At 39.9% G+C, this 17865-nt stretch overlaps 1 protein-coding gene across 1 annotated transcript; it reads right to left on the bottom strand.

Annotated features, from left to right (window-relative positions):
* On the bottom strand, nt 1–17036 carry ldlra (low density lipoprotein receptor a). The gene is made up of 18 exons (XM_042504397.1): nt 16800–17036; nt 9913–10038; nt 9690–9812; nt 8461–8841; nt 8243–8365; nt 7409–7531; nt 7171–7290; nt 6881–7006; nt 6276–6447; nt 5973–6200; nt 4919–5037; nt 4685–4824; nt 4404–4545; nt 3582–3719; nt 3189–3488; nt 2495–2572; nt 2238–2401; nt 1–2154 (listed from the first exon to the last, which is right to left on the bottom strand). Exons 1-18 carry the CDS (start codon nt 16873–16875, stop codon nt 2098–2100), a joined length of 2736 nt encoding a protein of 911 aa, XP_042360331.1. The 5' UTR covers nt 16876–17036; the 3' UTR covers nt 1–2097.
* Between the last annotated feature and the right edge of the window lie 829 nt (nt 17037–17865).

The following is a 17865-nucleotide window of genomic DNA, read 5'->3' as shown; positions in this document are numbered from 1 at the left end:
TCTATTTCTTTATCGTTGTTTTTTTATATTGACATTATGCGTCCTGCATCTTGCATTATTTGTCCTCTGCCTTTAATTTTACTTACACTCTTGCCTAGTTTTTTGCTTATGTTCAAAAGAGTTGTTTGGCTTTATGTTGTTGTATTGTTGTCTATATATCCCATTTCTGCTTGTTTATCAAAGCACTTTGTACACTCTGTTTTTTTAAGGCGCTATACAAATAAAAACTATTATTATTATATTTTTTAAATTAATATTATTATTATTATGAACTGTGCATCCCATAGAGCAAGACACTGACGGTGGCTGAACGCCTAACTTTCGGTTTACCACTCCACTAACTTGATTTGGGAAAGTTTTATTTAATTGTGTGGCTCGACTGGACGTTCAAAATGTTATCCGACAGATCAAATCCTGATTCCCTAAAATTGCAACTGTTCAAGGTCGTGGTCATTTCACGAATTTTTGTCAGATCAGGTTGCTTTGGGTAGTATTTTTGCTCCCCTACTGAGGCACACTGACTGGCGTTGATCATTAAAACTTAATGAGGTCACACTGGTTAAACTGGCACATGCAGAATTCTTATTACATTCACCGACTGGACGCTCAGCGTTAAATCTGCTCTGGTGTTAGAGTCTGTGTTGAAATAAAAAATTTTCTTTTTCCCAGTGACCAAAGAAACTTTTTTCCCCAAAAATATTGGCCTTTTTGGCAGTTAGAAGCAAGAAATAAGATTGATCACATTGTCTGTCTGTGTGTTAAGTATAGAGCTGGAGCCATAAGGTGATTAGCTTAGCTTAGCTTAGCTTAGCTTAGCTTAGCTTAGCTTAGCACAAAGACTGTAAACAACTGTGAATAGCTAGCCTGTCCAAAGGTGAATCAATCTGCCAGCCAATCACTAAAGCTAACATTATATCTTATTTATCAATTCTTTGCAAAACTACCTATCAAAAAAGTATGCAAATTACAATTCTTGCCAGGCTAGCTGTTTTTTCACATTCCCAGTCTTTGAGCTAAGCTAAGCTAAGCTAACTGTCTGCTGGATGTAGTGGCCTCATGTTATTATTGTATATTCAGCCCTCATATATTTAGATATTAAAATGACCAAGAAAGCGAAAAGGATTCAATAATGTTCCATGAACAAACAAAAATAATAACCTATGATATTTACAACACTTGCATGTAACTTGTACCTTAAACACAATAAAACAGTGATTCTTAACTTGATTAGCCCGGCCACCACTTTTGCAAAATTAGAGAGGGTTCACGTTTTTAAATAAACAAATAATAATTAATGTATAAATAACAATAATTATTATATGTTAATTAGGGATTCTCCCCAGTACTTTCTTTTTGATAAACAAGCCATATTTTGTTGCTTTTTGCATACTGGCACCTTATTTACATTCTAAACGCAAAAAAAAATAAAAACAAAAAAAAGGTTGTCCATCTATTAATTTTCACTGTGAATTAGAAAACGGTTGTGGGCAGCAAGTTAAGAATCATTGCATTAGATGGAATTCATATTAAAGTTTGCATTATATGAGCTCAGTTAGACTGATGCATGTAAAAAAGGCATTATGTGGCTTCAACAAGGACTACATTTACATGCACATAATACTCTGTTTTTTGCACTCATTCCAAAAAAGACAGTGTTCCTAATAAGATAAGATATGTTGCAACAGAAAATAAATATTTCTGTTTACAAGCAGCCGTGAATGCTCCAATTACCATGACCTAAAGGCTCATTTATACTCCTTTTACATATGAAAATAGATCTGTTTGTTTCAAACGTAAACATCACTGCCCTCATACTTCCATGCGTCCCGTGCAGGTGGAGGTCTGTTCAGCCTGCTGATTTGGTATGATTATGTGAGAAATGGATTGTCGACTTAATGGAAAAAAAATGTGCAACCTGAAAATGTTTCACCCTGTGTTTTTTTCCACTGTAGAGCGCTTGTTCGTTTGAGGATATAGTGGTTCTGAAACTGGCTTTGACTTCCATATCTTTGTGCTGTGTGAGGTAAAGAAAAATACAAACGGACGTCCAAGGTAGCTTATCATCGAGGCTTTTCTTTCCACTCCGCCCGGCGTTTCTCAGTTTTCTGTGAAGGCCGGGTTGTCCGCCTCCTCATCCAAACTCACAATTTGTCTCTGATGGGACAGCAGATAAAAAGCAATGTCAGAAACTATATATATACTGTAGTCTGTGTGTGCTGATTAGAATAAAAACTCACTTTTGGGTAGGAGTAACCATCGGGGCTGTGACTCCTCCAAATGTACACCTGGTCCTCTGTGGTTTTCTGATAAACTGGGTTGTCAAAGTGAATCGTGTTGGTGTTCTTCAGCCTGTAGTTCCTCCATAGCAGCACGCCACCAACAGCAACCAGACAGACGATCGCTACATGAGGCAGAAATAAGAAGAGAGATGATGAAATATTATGGTTGATGCTTTTAGTATTTTAAATCATTTGCATTTTCTGTGAAGACTCACCCAGAGGTAAAGCAATGTACAGAGCTATCGGGGTCTGTGAGGCGGTTTTGGGCACAGCAGCAAAATCATGTCGGAAATCTGCAGAAAGGTAAACACGTGAAGAGAAGTTAATCATACATGAAGCTGCAAAAAGCACATGTATGTCAGAGCTGAGAGCAATGCACTCAAAGAAAACAAGCTTTTTTCCAAATAATTTGACCTGAAAGGGATTTTTCTGTGTGTTCTGACGTGGGCTTGTGTGACGTACTTATCTATAGTCAGTGTGTTATATACAGTAGATTCGGGTCAGCACGTCCCCAGTTTGGGGGGAACATACTGACCGTCACCTAAAAAAATCTGTATCAGTTTATGCATATTATATATTAAGAATATTTTCACCGTTTTACTTTTCTGTCTGACAGTAAATAGGTTTCTTTTTAATAATTTCTAGCTGTTTTTGTAATTTCTTAAGTTGTTTATTGCCTTCTTCCATGTTTTTGAAAGAAATCAAGCCAATTTGCTCAGGTTTTCACTTCACTTCCCCATCTATGCCCTCATCAAAGCCAACAGACTCCTTAAAGAAAAAGAAAACAGCAACTTTACAGGAGCTGCTGGTCTACTGCTGCCTCAGCCTGAATAAGTACAATTCTAATTTAAAAGATCCAAACTATCTCTTTAATTATCTAAAATATGCAAATCCAGGTTCGGTACTTGCCTGGAGAGGTGACTGGAGTCTCTGTGGTGGTCTGGAGGATTTTCGGGTTCACAGGCTGGGGTGACGGGGTCTTTGGTGCAGGTGTGGTGGTCCTGACAGGAGGTTTGGTGGTGCGTGGTGCCGGTCTGGCTGCAGCGGTGGTGACCACGACGGGCGCCACGGTGGTGGTGCGGACCTGGGGCTTTGGTGTGGTGCGGACCGGAGGTTTAGGTGTGGTGCTGGCTGGCGCTGGAGGTCGAGGAGGAGGAGGGTTTGTGGCTGGAACTTGAGGCGGCGCGGGAGCTGCAGGTGTTGGTACAGCTGTTGAGGAAGTGAGATAGTGAGAAATAACTCCACTGTCATTGCTTTTGGATATTATACAACAGTGCAATTGCCATTTGATCATTTACGTACCGGGCACACATGTCCTCATATCTCTGGCTAACATCATGTTATCTGGACAGGCGCAGGTATATTTGGGGGGGTGTCGGCCCACTTGAGGAGCTGCCAGGCACATAAATTCACATCCGGATACCTGGCACCAATCCCTCCCTGCAACGGAAAAAGAGATGAAATTTAACTTAAGCTTAACTGTCTTACATGTTTTGAAGCCATTATCATCGTTATCATACTATAGCAATAATTAGACCTTTTGGGAAGTATGCACTTTTTACTGAGTTAACCAGCGTCCTTATTCTTTTAAACCAGTATTGGTTTAAAAGAATAAGGACGCTGGTTAATTAAAATTCAGTGACTTATGGAGAAGGGGTAGGAATTTATACATTTGTAATTCCTCTCGCTCCTTTTCGAATATGTAAACCAAGTCATCACGTGTTTGAGCATTTATTTTGTTTTGTTTTTATTGTCTGTAAAAAATTGTTTTTTTGTTGGTCTGCTTTTGTATATGAATTTCTTTATTTCCTTTTTTACATGTTCAAAATAAATCAAAATTAAACTTCAAGACATTAAATTCTTCTTCTTTTTTGTGTTTTATTTGATTTAACAGAAATAAACAGATGAGTTCATTAAACAATTATTAATAACAATAATAAAATGGAGGCTTTTTTGGGTAGAGGAAAGTGGCCATAATTGTTTAATGAACTCATCTGTTTATTTCTGTTAAATCAAATAAAACACAAAAAAATAGTGTCTAATGATCTGACATGCAAACCTACAGTCATCATGGTGCTGAGTTTGATGTGAGCACATTTCTGAACAGCGCGCGGCGTCTCTTACCAGCCGGCTGTTTGAGGTTGTGATAGAGAATAATGTCCTCCGGGGATGATAGGTGCTCTGCCAGCGGTGTGATGTCATCACCCGTCAGCCTGTTTGCACTGAGGATCGCGCTGTTACTGACATCCGTCCAGAAAACTCTCTCCTAGAAACACAAAAACAACATTTCAGAGTCTGGAGGTTGTAGTGGTGAGTGATACTACTGTTTACACGTGTACATGTTGTATTTGACAGCGGGCGCGGGGTTAATGTGTGACAGAGTTTATCAGGTGGTCAACATGTACCTCAAACACAGTGAGGCCCAGCGGGTGAGCCAGCTTGTGCTCGTCGACGATGAGGGTGCGTCGACTGCCGCCCTGCACGTCGATACTGGAGAGGGTGTGCAGCTTGGAGTCCACCCAGTAGAGCCGCTGGTTCAGCAGGTCTGGGGAGGAAGCAGACGGGGTGAAGGGGGTCAGCAGGTCAGGTAACAGGTACAAAAACAACAAGCTTGAAACCAAAGAGACGTGAATGTTTACCGAGTGTGATTCCATTGGGCCACTCGATGTTGTCAGTGACCAGAGCGGTGCGGTCGCCTCCGTTAAAACCTCCCCTCTCAATCTTAGCGGGATTCCCCCAGTCAGTCCAGTAAATGAAGCTGGGAGGACAGAGAGATTTTGTCAATAAAACATTGGAAAACAAAAATATTCAAATAAAAACCTTTCTTTTGACAAAGAATAATAATGGGGAGTAGATTTGCACAATGTATTTTTTTTTTCCTTTTTAAACCTAAATGAACGCAACAAGCAATTAATCAAAAATGGCCCAAAAAATGAGCAAGAAATTACTAAATATTCAAGAAAATTACCTGAAAATGGTGATTACATTTAGGCTTTAAAAATCCTAAAAGTGGAGTTAATTTGTGAAGATTATCTTAATGAACTAAATGTGAAAGTATTAAAAACATTTGTTTAACGCACATCTTATTTTCTACCATTATCCAAAATCTAATGGAAAAATCCCATCGACTTTTTGACGAGAGAACCAGAGCGACGTTAGCTTCTGGGTCGGCCTACAGAAAAAAGCCATCCCTGAGGCACTCTGTGTCCTTCAACTTAACTGTTTGTACAAACCATGACTAAAATCTTTAAAAACTTATGGGAACGTTAAATGAGGACTGAGTTTTATGATCACTGCGCACCAGATAAAACTCTCATGATTTCATTTTCTAACATTAAAAATGGCTCGAAAAGTCGTTGTTGTAAGGCCAGAATTAGTTAAAAGTGTACAAAAATACACATCAAAATCTCACAAAAATCTTTTTTCATGGTGCCTTTTTGTGGTCAGTTAGAGGTTTGTTCAATGAAAGATTTTTCAGAAATAATCACCTTTAATTTTTTTAATTCATTCAAGTCTTGTATTGAGAAGTGTACTGAGAGCAGCAGAAAATTGAGCACACTTAAATATCTGTTTATTGTTCATTATATAACCATCGCGATATTCAGCTTTATTGTACATGTTTCTGCAGCTCTAATAAAGCGTCTATGACATATTTATGCATTACTGTACTTTTATTAGTACTGTTAGGCTTACTTGCTGTGAGGGTCCGCCACAATGGCACGAGGTTTAGACAAGTTTTGGCGGAAGAGAGTTTTTCGGCGGCTGCCGTCAGCGGTTACCACGGAGATGGTGCTGCGGATGCTGTCGGTCCAGTACAGGTTGCCGTGGATCCAGTCGAAAGCGATGCCTTCAGGAGCGTCGATTTCGCTGCCGATCACGACGCTGTGATGAGCGGGGTCTTCGGCCGAGTCCATCTGAGCTCTGGATTGAAAATAAAAAGTCAGTCAGGGGTAAAGGAAACACAGAATCTTTAATTCTGGTTTCACTCTCGCTCACCTGTAGATCTTCTTCTGGGAGATGTCGGACCAGTAGATCTCTTTGGCGGCCATGTTCATGTCGAGGGCCACGACGTTCTTCAGACGGGGGATGACTCTGGTGTACTCGCTTTTGTCCAGAGTCATCTTTCTGACTTCATGACGGTTGGTGAAGAAAAGGTACGCTATTGTGCCTAAAAAATAGAAGATGGCAGGTTATTTGTTTGTTTATGGTCAAACTGAAATTTGAATTATTTTCTTCTTTCAGCTTTTTAAATATGTTGAGTTGACTGTCTCCCTGTTAATCTGATGTAACTTTCCCTGAAAACGCCTTCCAACTATTCCTCCCATCACATGACTCAGGGAGTAGCACACATTTTTGGCTGATCTGTGGTTTGCAGAAATGTACAATGCTAACATTGGAAAACACCAAAAAGGTTTGAAGAAAACTGCACAATAGCTGCAAAAAAATGTGAAAAACTCAAATTTCAGTATAGTCACATATATTACTTTCATAAATGTAACAGTCGAAATAACATTTTAGACACTTATTTGTTATTTTGCAACATCTAACTGTTATATAATAGTGTGGGAGACTCTGAGAAAACACAGAGAGCTGGTATTCACCGATGGCCTTGCAGGCTTTGGTCGCTGGGTCAACTTGGTAACCTTCCTCACACTGGCACTTGTAACTGCCGATCTGGTTGACGCAGATCTGGCTGCACGTGTCCGGGTTGGCACACTCGTCGATGTCTGATTCAGGGAACACAACGAAATCAAACATGACTTTGTTACAAAACAGGGTGCTGAGTCATTTGTCCTTAAGAATAACAGGATGCAGCACAAACACAGTGATTGTTGTATCAGAGTAAACAGATTGCAACATGATCAGTTAATCCGACGTGGGAGGCTTTTACCTTCACAGCGCTTCGTGTCAACCAGGTAAAACCCAGAGGGACACAGGCACTCGTGGCCGATCTTCAGGTCTTTGCAGATGTGAGAGCAGCCGCCGTTGTTGTACAGGCACTCATTGGAGCCTGCAGAGGGAGGAAAGGTTTCTTTTTCTGAGACATTCTCCGGCTGCAGACTCCCTCATTGAGCACTTAAAAGCAGTAATTAGGCAGACAGTTATGGATGAGACTTCTCTGTACTCACCACATTGTCTGAGAGGCTCGTCCGACCAATCCCTGCAATCACGCTTCCTGTCACACACCTTCTCCATGCTGATGCATTCCCCGCTGCGGCACTTGAACCTGGTCGGGCCTTCACAGTGGGTTACTGTGGAATAAAAGAGCAGTTTTTGTTCAGATCATTTCAGCCCATTTGTAGATAGGCTGTCAACATGTGTCACTATGTTTCCATCAAATAAATCTGGAGTAAGTGGATTCAAAGGTCTGAACTCAGGAAATTATAATTATGCCTCCACCACAAATTAGTCAGTAGGCCACGTAATTAATTCTTTTTTTAATTGTGTTTATTGTTGTTATTTCAAACGCTGTTATTATGTAGCCTCCATGCAAAGTTAATATAATTTAAAGTCCAGTTATTTCCCTTTAATTTTTCACCTTTGATCTATAACACAAACTGTAACTATACCAATTTTCCATGAAGACTGTTATTTGTTTGATGATTTCGCTACATAATTTTGCTATACAAATATGTGCCATTTACATTTGTCTTGTTTCTAGCTGCTGTCTTTTTCTTAGCAATGCATGTTTAATATATGAATAAGCCCAACCAAGTATCGTATCGTATCGTATCGTATCGTATCGTATCGTATCGTATCGTATCGTATCGTATCGTATCGTATTTTGCTTCAACTCCTCTAATGAAATCACAAATATTGTCTAGAGAGGTCACAATCAGCTCTGGTGGTCTCTTCGCAGTCGAAATGTGCTGCAGACGTACCCAGTGGAGTCCAGGTGTTACGGACACAGACTAGAGATTTTGCTGTTTGCAAACAGGATGCAAAGGGGAGGAGATTCGTACCATTGACGCATCCAATTTCATCACTCATGTCCCTGCAGTCGTTCTGTTGGTTGCACTGTTGGCTACCGTGGATGCAAGTTCCGTCACCACACTCAAACTCATCAGGGCGGCAGGTGGGACGAGCTGGAGGGACACATAAGGAAGACGTTTGACTACAAGTAATGATGACTTGAAACTAGGGACGGCATGTGATGAGGAGGCAAAGAGGATTTCTGTACCACAGTCAGCTTCGTCCGATTGATCGAGGCAGTCGGCTCCTCCGTCACACTTCCAGCTGCCGTGGATGCACTCTCCGCTCCTGCAGTGGAACTCCAGGGAGGAGCACGGGTGAGCGGGTGCAGTTTTAGGCGCCTTCGTACCGCAGCTCTGGGGCAACTCGTCCGAGCCGTCGGAGCAGTCGGTGTCCCCGTCGCAGGCCCACAGGCGGGGGATGCAGACGCTGTTGTGGCACTGGAAGGACGACGGGCTGCAGGTGACGGCCGGGCAGGAAGCCTCGTCGCTGCCGTCGTCGCAGTCCGCCTCGTCGTCACACACAAAGGAGGACGATACGCACTGACCGTTACCACAGCGGAACTCGGTGTTGGTGCACTGCTTCGGTGCTGAGAGAGAGGAGACATAGAGATGAAAACCAGAAGCACTTTGGAGCAGAAAGGAAAGAAGTTGAGAACTATAAGAGACTTTTCCATGACTTTGATCATGCATTATCCAAAATGACCATCAATATTCTTTATCGGTTCTTTTTCATCACCATATGACAGCTTTTTACATTATATATTATTTCTAAAAAAAATAATGAATTGAGAAAAGGATTTGAATTGTATATTTATGTGTAACTTAGGCACTGTTTATTATTCATGAGAGGGGAGGGGATGATGCAAAAAAGGGGAGGAATGTTGTTTTGTTAGAATTTTTTTTAAGAAATGTTGGCCATTTTTAAAGAGGAAAAAGATTTTTTTTGTTCTTTTCTTTAAAAAATGTTCATGATTTTTTTTCTCTTAAGTATTTTTTTGCATTTTTCACAGAAGAAATTTTGGCAAACTTTTGATGATTTTTTGAAAGAAAAACTTTTTAAAATCATTTTTAAGAAAAAAAATCATAAAAAATGAAAGTTTTTTTTAATTACTTTTTTGTGATGTATGAATAAAACATGCCTTTCAGACCCAAGGAATGTTTTCTATAAAATCATCAGAAATGACACCATTTATCACAGCCAGAAACTGTAAATGCAGAAACTATTGTGGGATTTCCAAATTTCCAACAGTCCTTGCACACATCATGTGTTGTCATGTGTTAAGTTCCTTTTCAAAAAGTTTCATGGTATATTTTGTTTTCAAAAAACTTTTCAAGTCTGAAAATTGCAAATTCCATGACTTTTCCAGGTTTTCCATGAGCATACGAACCCTAATCATATATGAGTGAGAAACAGTAAAACAGTCCGTCAGCTTACCACAGCCCTCCTCATCGGCTCCGTTGTCACAGTCAGCTTTCCCGTCACAGTGCCAGGTGCTCGGGATGCACTGGTTCAGGCGGTCTCTGCAGCTGAACTCTGTCGGTCTGCACGTTTTGGACACTGGAAATGAACCACACAGACAACAGTAACTGACACTGTACACTCATCACTCTGAAGAATTAATGAGTCCATTCTCATGGTGAACTACTCAGATACTCACAGCAGGTACCAGGAAGTTCATCTGTGCCGTCTCCGCAGTCGTCCGTGCCGTCACAGACCCATCGAGCCGTAACACATTTCCCATTCCCGCACTGGAACTGCGTGGCTCCACATGTTGTCAATGCATCTATGGCAGACAGATATAAACACACACTTCAGCTAAAAGGGCCAATGTTTTGGTTATCATCTATCAGGTGGACTCTGTAAACACAGACGTGGCTGCAGATGAAAAAAAAGTGAAGTCACGTGGAAAAAATTGTTCTGCAGAATTAAACAAAAGGTCTACAGGCGTGCTGAAAGAGAGCCAAAACTGTCCCGAGGCACAGAGCTTTGAGCTAACTGCTAATGCTAACATGGCACCAATGGAAATTTCTACATGTGATGTCAGAAGGTCGTAGTTTTCGAGTTGGGAAGTCGTTCTTCCAAATTTGTTGCGTTCGTGTGCTTTGAGGTTGCAAAGTGGAAACAACATGAAACCTACAAAGAAGATGGGTTGCATATAAATGCTTAAGAGCATTTAAACATGAGGTTAATAGCTATTTCCAGTTTATTTATATTTTCATATATTGTTTTATTCTTTTGAATACTTTATATATTATATAGGTGACTCTACATGGACAGCATTTAACATTAACACCATATTACACTTTACATGTGATCAAAATCAATATTATATGAATTAATAAAAAAGTTTTTTACCATTGACCAAACATTGACTTTTGCCCTCCATGTTTATGCAATTATGACATCAAGTCGGCGACTCGTGTTATAAAATAATGTTGTTATTAATGTTAGTGTACTCTCCAGGCATGCTTTAGAGTTCAAAGTTTGCTTGCTTGCAGCAGCTAATAGATGCAGATACTAAAAAGTGCAACTACTAAAAGTAAATGATACCTACTAGGAATAAAAATAACAAAATATATATTTTTTTATTGTCAATTGCTGACACTGTTGCCATGCTTTCCAATATTTCTGTTGCCCTGACTTGTCAAGCAAACGTCACAACTCAACAACTCGGGTATCACTGATATTTCCCAATTTCCCTGATTACGACTTTAGAGGGCCGTTCATGAGCTCGTAAGGCAGCAAATGTTAACCTGCTGATGTTTGGGTCAGCCCCTCCTGGATGTTCCAATGTTGCAACACTTAATATGAATTCAACCAATCCAAGTGAATTCAGCAGAGTCTTATAATTTATCCAATCACCCCAACTTTTCTGCAAAGTTGACCAATCACAGCAGCCCGCCGCACAATTTCACGGAATTCACTCTTTGTTTCTGGTTGTGAGGATGAAGACATGTGCAACACAAATGTCACACATTTATCAACAAAAACTACAGCTGAAGGCCATTTCCCAATGTTCTGCACGAAAGGGTGTTACACTGTGTGCAATGTTGTGATGGAACACAAACAACATTGATTTGTACTGAAAAACCCATCCAGAAAATGACTGAAACATGACGAAAACACGTCACGATGACAGAGGCTGTTGCATCAGATCTATTGTACACGCTGAAAGAAACAATCTGCATGGTTAGTGGTAACACTATTGTGTAAATATTAATTCCTGAACAATGTGGTTTTAATCTCACTGGAACAATAGGAGATGTTGCCTTTCATTATTAATTAATAACACAAAAAGTTGCATTTAAATTAAAATTTTCACTGAACTCGCTCACTGTATATGATGTTGAAAGTCTCAGTTTTGATCGAACATTTGCTAAAAGTATTTAAACAAAATTTTGTGTTGGACATTGCTATGTTCCACATTCTAAATTTCAACAGTAAATTTTAATTTTAATTTTAATTTTAAATCCATAGCAGTTTCAAATATTGGTTATTGGTCTCGTTAAGTACTAATTATCTGCATCAGACCTGACACACCAATATATGTCGACCCCTATAGCCTACCACTACAGAGGTAATTTCCGTCAACCTGCAGGAGACAAAAAGCTCGTCTTTGTTTAACAAAAGCATGAACCATGACCGATGGCACCAGGTGTCTGACTTCACCAGGAAGCTGTTAGGATTTACTTCGCTGTCAGCCGTTCACAGTGATGCATAATTCACGATTTCTCTTCCCCCCATCCGTTCTTATTGGGCACAAACTGTGAATACTTACACATAAATACTTAATTTCAATTTCTTGATTAAAAGCACTGTACGAGGTTGTGGTTGGACGTAGCTGCTGGTGGTAAACGTCTCCCTTTGACCCATTTTTGAAACAGGTGGCCATCTGGGATTTGAGCCCCCGGGCCGGAGGGCGAAATGGCCTCCAGTACTTTTTCATGTGCTGCCTCTCTGATGTACAGTCTAATTGCTCCTTCTGGTTCAGCGGTTTCATCGGGTCCATTAAAGGGGTGGGTGGGGGACGACAATGTGTCTTCATTCAAAAATGATTCTGCCGGCAGAAGTTACATTTCTAGTGTGTATTATAAACTTGGCGTATCAGCAGCTTTCTGATAAAGGCTGAGAAATACGGTAAGCGTCTCCGTGTGACTCAGTTTAACCATTTATCCGCCCTAGTTAAACATGTACCAGCAGGCACATGAGGGTTTGGTCATGTGTGTGTCATTCCAGAGTATAAATTGGAGCAACCGCCCACTTCATTTCTCCTCTGGCGGCATATTTATCACCAGCTTTGACATTGCTGCAGACATCGCTCCTCTCATACTGTAACCCAAAATATCCCCCAAGCAACAACTTCACATGAAAACTACATGAATTAAACAGACTTTCTGTAGATAACGTGGGATTTGTGTTACAAGGAAAAAGGTGGGTTTCAATCCACTTCTTTTCGTTGTATTTCCATATTCCCATAAAAAATGTCAAAAAAGTCTAAATATATAGCAAAAAAGGTTTTTACAGGAGTATAATTGCACCTACTGCTGATATCAATGAACCAACTTCCAACAGTGGATGGAAAAGCACATAAAAATGTCCAATTTTATGGAAATTAGATTAAAATTTGTGCTACATTTGGATGGAAACCTCACCAAAAGACTATGTTTGCAGACCACAGAGATGTTTTTAGTCATGCAAGTCTCAGTCGGTCCACCACTTCATCTAGACTGAACCATCAAAATAACTGATGGACAGCCATGATATTTTGGCTTTTCCTGTACCACCACCATTAAATTCATGTTTAGAATGAGCCACGAATGTCTACGTATATCCCGCCTTTTTTTTTTTTTTTTTTACATAAGCCGCTTTATACAGTGTTTTTACTAGTTTAAATCATCGGAAAAGACCTCTGCAGATAATTCGGCTCCTGGTAAAACCCTCCTGAAGTCTTACGGTGCTGGGCTAGCAGCTTGTGTGTAACAAACCAAACAGAATATGAAAACGCTAATTTTTAAAGTAAAAGTGCTTTATTTAACGCTTTTACCAGTTTTAATCACCTGGACCATTTATTTTAGAGAGGAAGAGACCTCTGCAGAAAATTCGGCTACAGGTAAAAACCTCCTAAACGTCTGGATCTTAAGTAATTAAAGAAACAAGGTGAGCACACAAGCAGGTGGTAGCTAGAGACCAGTCAGCGACAAGCCAAACAGCATTAGAAAAACACAGATTTTTAACATAAAGCTGCTTTATTCATTGTTTTTACTGGTTTTAATTATCTAATCCATTTGTACTGGAGAGGAAGAGACCTCTGTGGATAATTCGGCTACAGGCAAAAACCTCCTTAACGTCTGGATCTTAAGTAATCAGAGAAACAACGTGAGCACACAAGCAGTTGTTAGCTTGCAACCGCTCAGCGACAAGCCAAACAGCATTGGAAAAACAGAGATTGTTCACATAAATCTGTTTTTTTTTCAGTGTTTTTTACTGTTTTGAATTGCCTAGTCTATTTGTATTGGAGAGAAAGAGACCTCTCCAAATAATTCGGCTTCGGGTAAAAACCTCCTGAATGTATAAATCTTAAGTTATTAAAGAGAAAGTTTGAGCGCACATTAGGACATGCTGTTAATCGCAACAAATCAAGAAAATCCATACTTTACTATTTCCATTAGATGCATGGAAAATATCACTGTGAGTCGTGTCTGGTTACTTAAAATCTAACATCAACTGCTGATGATGTATCAGGGTCTTGGAAGGGTCGACCACTCTTAACTCTGACCCGAGGGGCAAAGGGGCTCTCGGAAATGAGGGGTGGGGGTAAAAATAAGAAATGGGATCAGGCCTTTATGACTGCAAACAGTCATTAAGGACTTGTGACTGCTGAGTAAATCTACTACCGACTGTTAACCCAATCATATCTTTATGACTTCCCTTGAAAGGGTGTGTGATGTTGCCATAAAGATAATCAGTTTCATGTTTGCAAACATGGTTATATCACAGGGATATCCTTGTGAGTAACACAGAAAAAAACAAACTCATATGATTCAACTTTGAAATAGATCTCTAACTTTTCCCTGAAAGGTGGAAGTTTTCACTTTATTCTCTGAAACCGGTGACACGTCACCAAGTTCACGCTGCTTATTTACCGAATGGGCTCAGTTGAGTTCAGTCCTTGAACTGGACTGAATGGCAGTGTTACTGATTGCAAATCCACGTGGTGGAAAAAGACAAATATGGTCATGTTTGTTGACAGAATTGATTGAGCAGAAACAAGAAGCTGATAATTATTTCTGAACAATATCTCCCATCAGGTGTTCAGAAAGTCGACCCAGACTTAGATTAAAACCAGTCAAAAACAATATAAGGGATCATTTTTCAGATCGTTCTCCTCAGATAAACTCAAACACGTGTGGGAGGAAACCGTTTCACAACATGGGGTCGACGGTACACGTTTCAATACTACACATGTCGTGGGACTGGTGTGGAAATGTGGATGGGTGACACAACCAGTTCCAACATGTTTCACCACAGAAATGCACCATTTCCCAGAACCGACCTACTGGGAACTGGTCTGACGATGACTCCAACCAAAACTCAAGGAATGCCGGAGACAATGTCTGTTTGTATTGGAGGATGAGTTGGAGGGATTCATTACCACAATGTAGGACGTCTCAAGTAAAACATGAGCAGAGTTTAGAGACTGTTGGTTATTTATGAGGAGGGAGAGAGTGGTGGAAAAAGGGGGAGACATGGGGAATATTTTTTAAGCACTGGGGAGGGACATGTACTTTTAAAAGGCTGTATTTTGTATTTATTTTACCACCATTTAAAAAAAAGAAAAAACAACATGCCTTCCAACCCTGGGGGGCTGTGGGTTTGCAAGACATGTGTTCATTTTTAAAAAATTGCCAAAATTACACTATTGGTCACCAATGGAAAATGTGAAGCTGAAATTACCACTGCATTTTCATATTCTGATGGTTCTTGGACATATATTGTGCAACGAACACTTCCATCATTAAAAAAAAAAAAAAAAAATCACCAAATCTGGACTAATTTGTTTTTACATGCACAATATCATTTCAATTTCTGTTTTTTTTAAACTCATGTCTAGTGGAGGTTTTTTTTGTTTGTTTTTTAATTTCAGTTTCACTAAAATGTTTGTTTTCACACCTACTTTTAGTGCATGTCATATACATTTTTAAGGCAGGGACTTATGTTTTTTATTTTGGCTTCAGCGAGGGGCATACAAATTTCAATGGTTGTATTTTGTATTTATTTTACAGCACATTTTTAAAGAAAACTTAAAGCCTTTCAAATTTGCAGTTGGGCATATTTTTTATGGTTGTATTTTGTACTTAACACTGATAAAAAAAATATATAATAAAAAATAAAACAATTTAGAAATTAAAAATTGCCAAAGTTACACCATTTATCATAGCTAGAAACTGTAAAAACAGAAATTATCATTGGATTTTAAATGGACACATTATGTGGGATATATTCTTCCATCAGAAAAAAAAAAATCAAATCTGAGCTTGAAATGATTATATGTCATCAAAATCACTTAAATTTTTAAATTTGGCCCCAAAAAATACCATTTGCACAAACTAACCAGTATGCACGGCAAGTTAGAAAAACCTAGGTTTATTTTTTTCAGCGTTAGCATTTTTAACTTTCAAACATCAAAGTTGTTTTTTTTAATTTAACAACTAATTTATGGTGGAGGGACGGTCATGCATTTTGCATCAGTCACTCAAGAGGCTCAATGAAAAATATTTATGGGGTCAACTAAAATAAAATAAAATAAAATAAATTGTCATTTTATATCATTTAACAAACACATCAAACCAAGGTCACGCCTCAGCCACTGCTGAGGAGAACAGTCCCTAAAGGTCTCTTGCAAACAGGCTGGATGTTGCATCATATAGAAGAATAAATTAATGATGGTGAAACCCAAATGCATCCCTGGTAGATTTTTCCATGGTCATTTAAATGCAAGTGGCGCCGGTTCCCACATTATGAATGGCAAAAACCGGCTTTTCACAAACCCCGCCTGACATCTCCACACAGACTGTATTCACTCTGCTCTCAGCTCATTGGCTGCAGAGCTGAGCGAACAAAACCATGCAGCTTCATTCAAAAACCGGCAACACCAGCGAGGAGTTAAAAACGATAAACACATGCACCTAAAAGCCAGTAAAAGATGCACGATTAATGATGGAAAATTGGTTATATTGTGGTTGAAAATGAGGCAGAGTCGAGGTGAAACGCTCAGTGTGGGAGCGGAGAGATTTGACCTACATTCGGAGCATAATTGCGCCCTCCCCCCATCACCTTGCATCCGGTGCTGTCAGAGGAGTGGGCAATTTAAACCCACACACACTCAATACTTGCTTTAAATCATAATTATAACGTTATTTAAATACACATTTCTACAAAATAACATCCAGCTAAAGCACAACACTTTTTCTTTTTCAAAACGCAAATGCGAAGTCAAAAAAAGCCAATTAAAGACATAATTAAGTTAAAAAAAATTGAACTTACTTGTCTGAAGGATGGAGCAGAAGAGAAACAATAACGCGAGACACGGCATGTTTTTCAGCCGCCCTGGAAGACGCATCAACACTTAAGTTTGTCTCTAATTGATGGGAATTATTATAATAATTATTATAAGACTGTCAGTAAGGTGGCTGCTGCTTGACACCAGTATTTTCAGGCTGGTCTGTTAAAGAGGTGCTGGTGCTCAGAGGAGGGATGCTCCTGCACACTGTACTGTTTGACAACAACATCAGACCCATTTCAATGTGGTCCAGCGGTGGGAGGGGCCCACAGGGGCCCGAGAGGGGGAAGGCGGGATCTGGAGTGGTGTGATTTCTGAGGCAAACAGCCCCAACAATTGGGAGGCGGAGCCGAGTGTGGAGATGGATCCACGAAGAGGTTAACCCTTTCAGAGACGCGCACACACGCACAGACAGTGTTTGGATACAGTGGTGTGAGTTTCAGCCCCTGGAGAGTAACTCTAACCTCATCAATACATGCTTAACAGGGGCGTAGGCACAGATTTGGGGGGCCTAGATGATTATTTGTCAAGGTTTAACCCTTTGAAACGTGAATCGACAAAATTTTTCTTGTGCTGCGACACCTTCACAAATATTTAAACTTTTGAAATANCAGGCTGTCCAGGAGACACGTGTGTCTCATCTGCAGTTTTTGCCGGATTGGAAATGTTAAACAATCATGACTAAGTCTAAATTCTTGCTTAAGTCTAAATTCTTGCTTGTGTTGTACGTCGCTTTGGATAAAAGCGTCTGCTAAATGAAATTGTAGAATTGTAGAATTGTAGAATTTTGCCCTCTGCACGATCAATAATTCCAAAACTGCCGTAATGTACGATAATTTGACCAGTGTTAGTCCACGTCTCATTTTAACTCATCTCCTGGCTCCTACATCTGTGCTCACCCCTCTCACATGATCTCCTTACAGCCGGTCGCGTTTGGCGGAGGCCTCCTTTGAGTCACGTTTGTCGAGCTGTCGTTTGTTTTCGTAAACACCCCGACCCCCGCTGGAAAAAAAACCCATCGACGTCAATTGAGGGCTGACCTGTAGACTG

The sequence above is a fragment of the Plectropomus leopardus genome, chromosome 17, assembly GCF_008729295.1.
Source record: "Plectropomus leopardus isolate mb chromosome 17, YSFRI_Pleo_2.0, whole genome shotgun sequence".
Lineage (NCBI taxonomy): Eukaryota > Metazoa > Chordata > Actinopteri > Perciformes > Serranidae > Plectropomus > Plectropomus leopardus.
The sequence above is the reverse complement of the archived record's forward strand: the minus strand, read 5'-3'. Positions and strand labels throughout refer to the sequence as shown.

Coding starts and splice junctions, on each gene's coding strand:
- ldlra (XM_042504397.1), bottom strand. CDS start 16,875: ATGCGTCTTCCAGGGCGGCTGAAAAACATGCCGTGTCTCGCGTTATTG. Junction 6,448..6,880: donor CAAAGCCTGCAAGGCCATCG/GTGAATACCAGC, acceptor TCTATTTTTTAG/GCACAATAGCGTACCTTTTC. Junction 5,038..5,972: donor GTGGCGGACCCTCACAGCAA/GTAAGCCTAACA, acceptor CTGTCCTCCCAG/CTTCATTTACTGGACTGACT.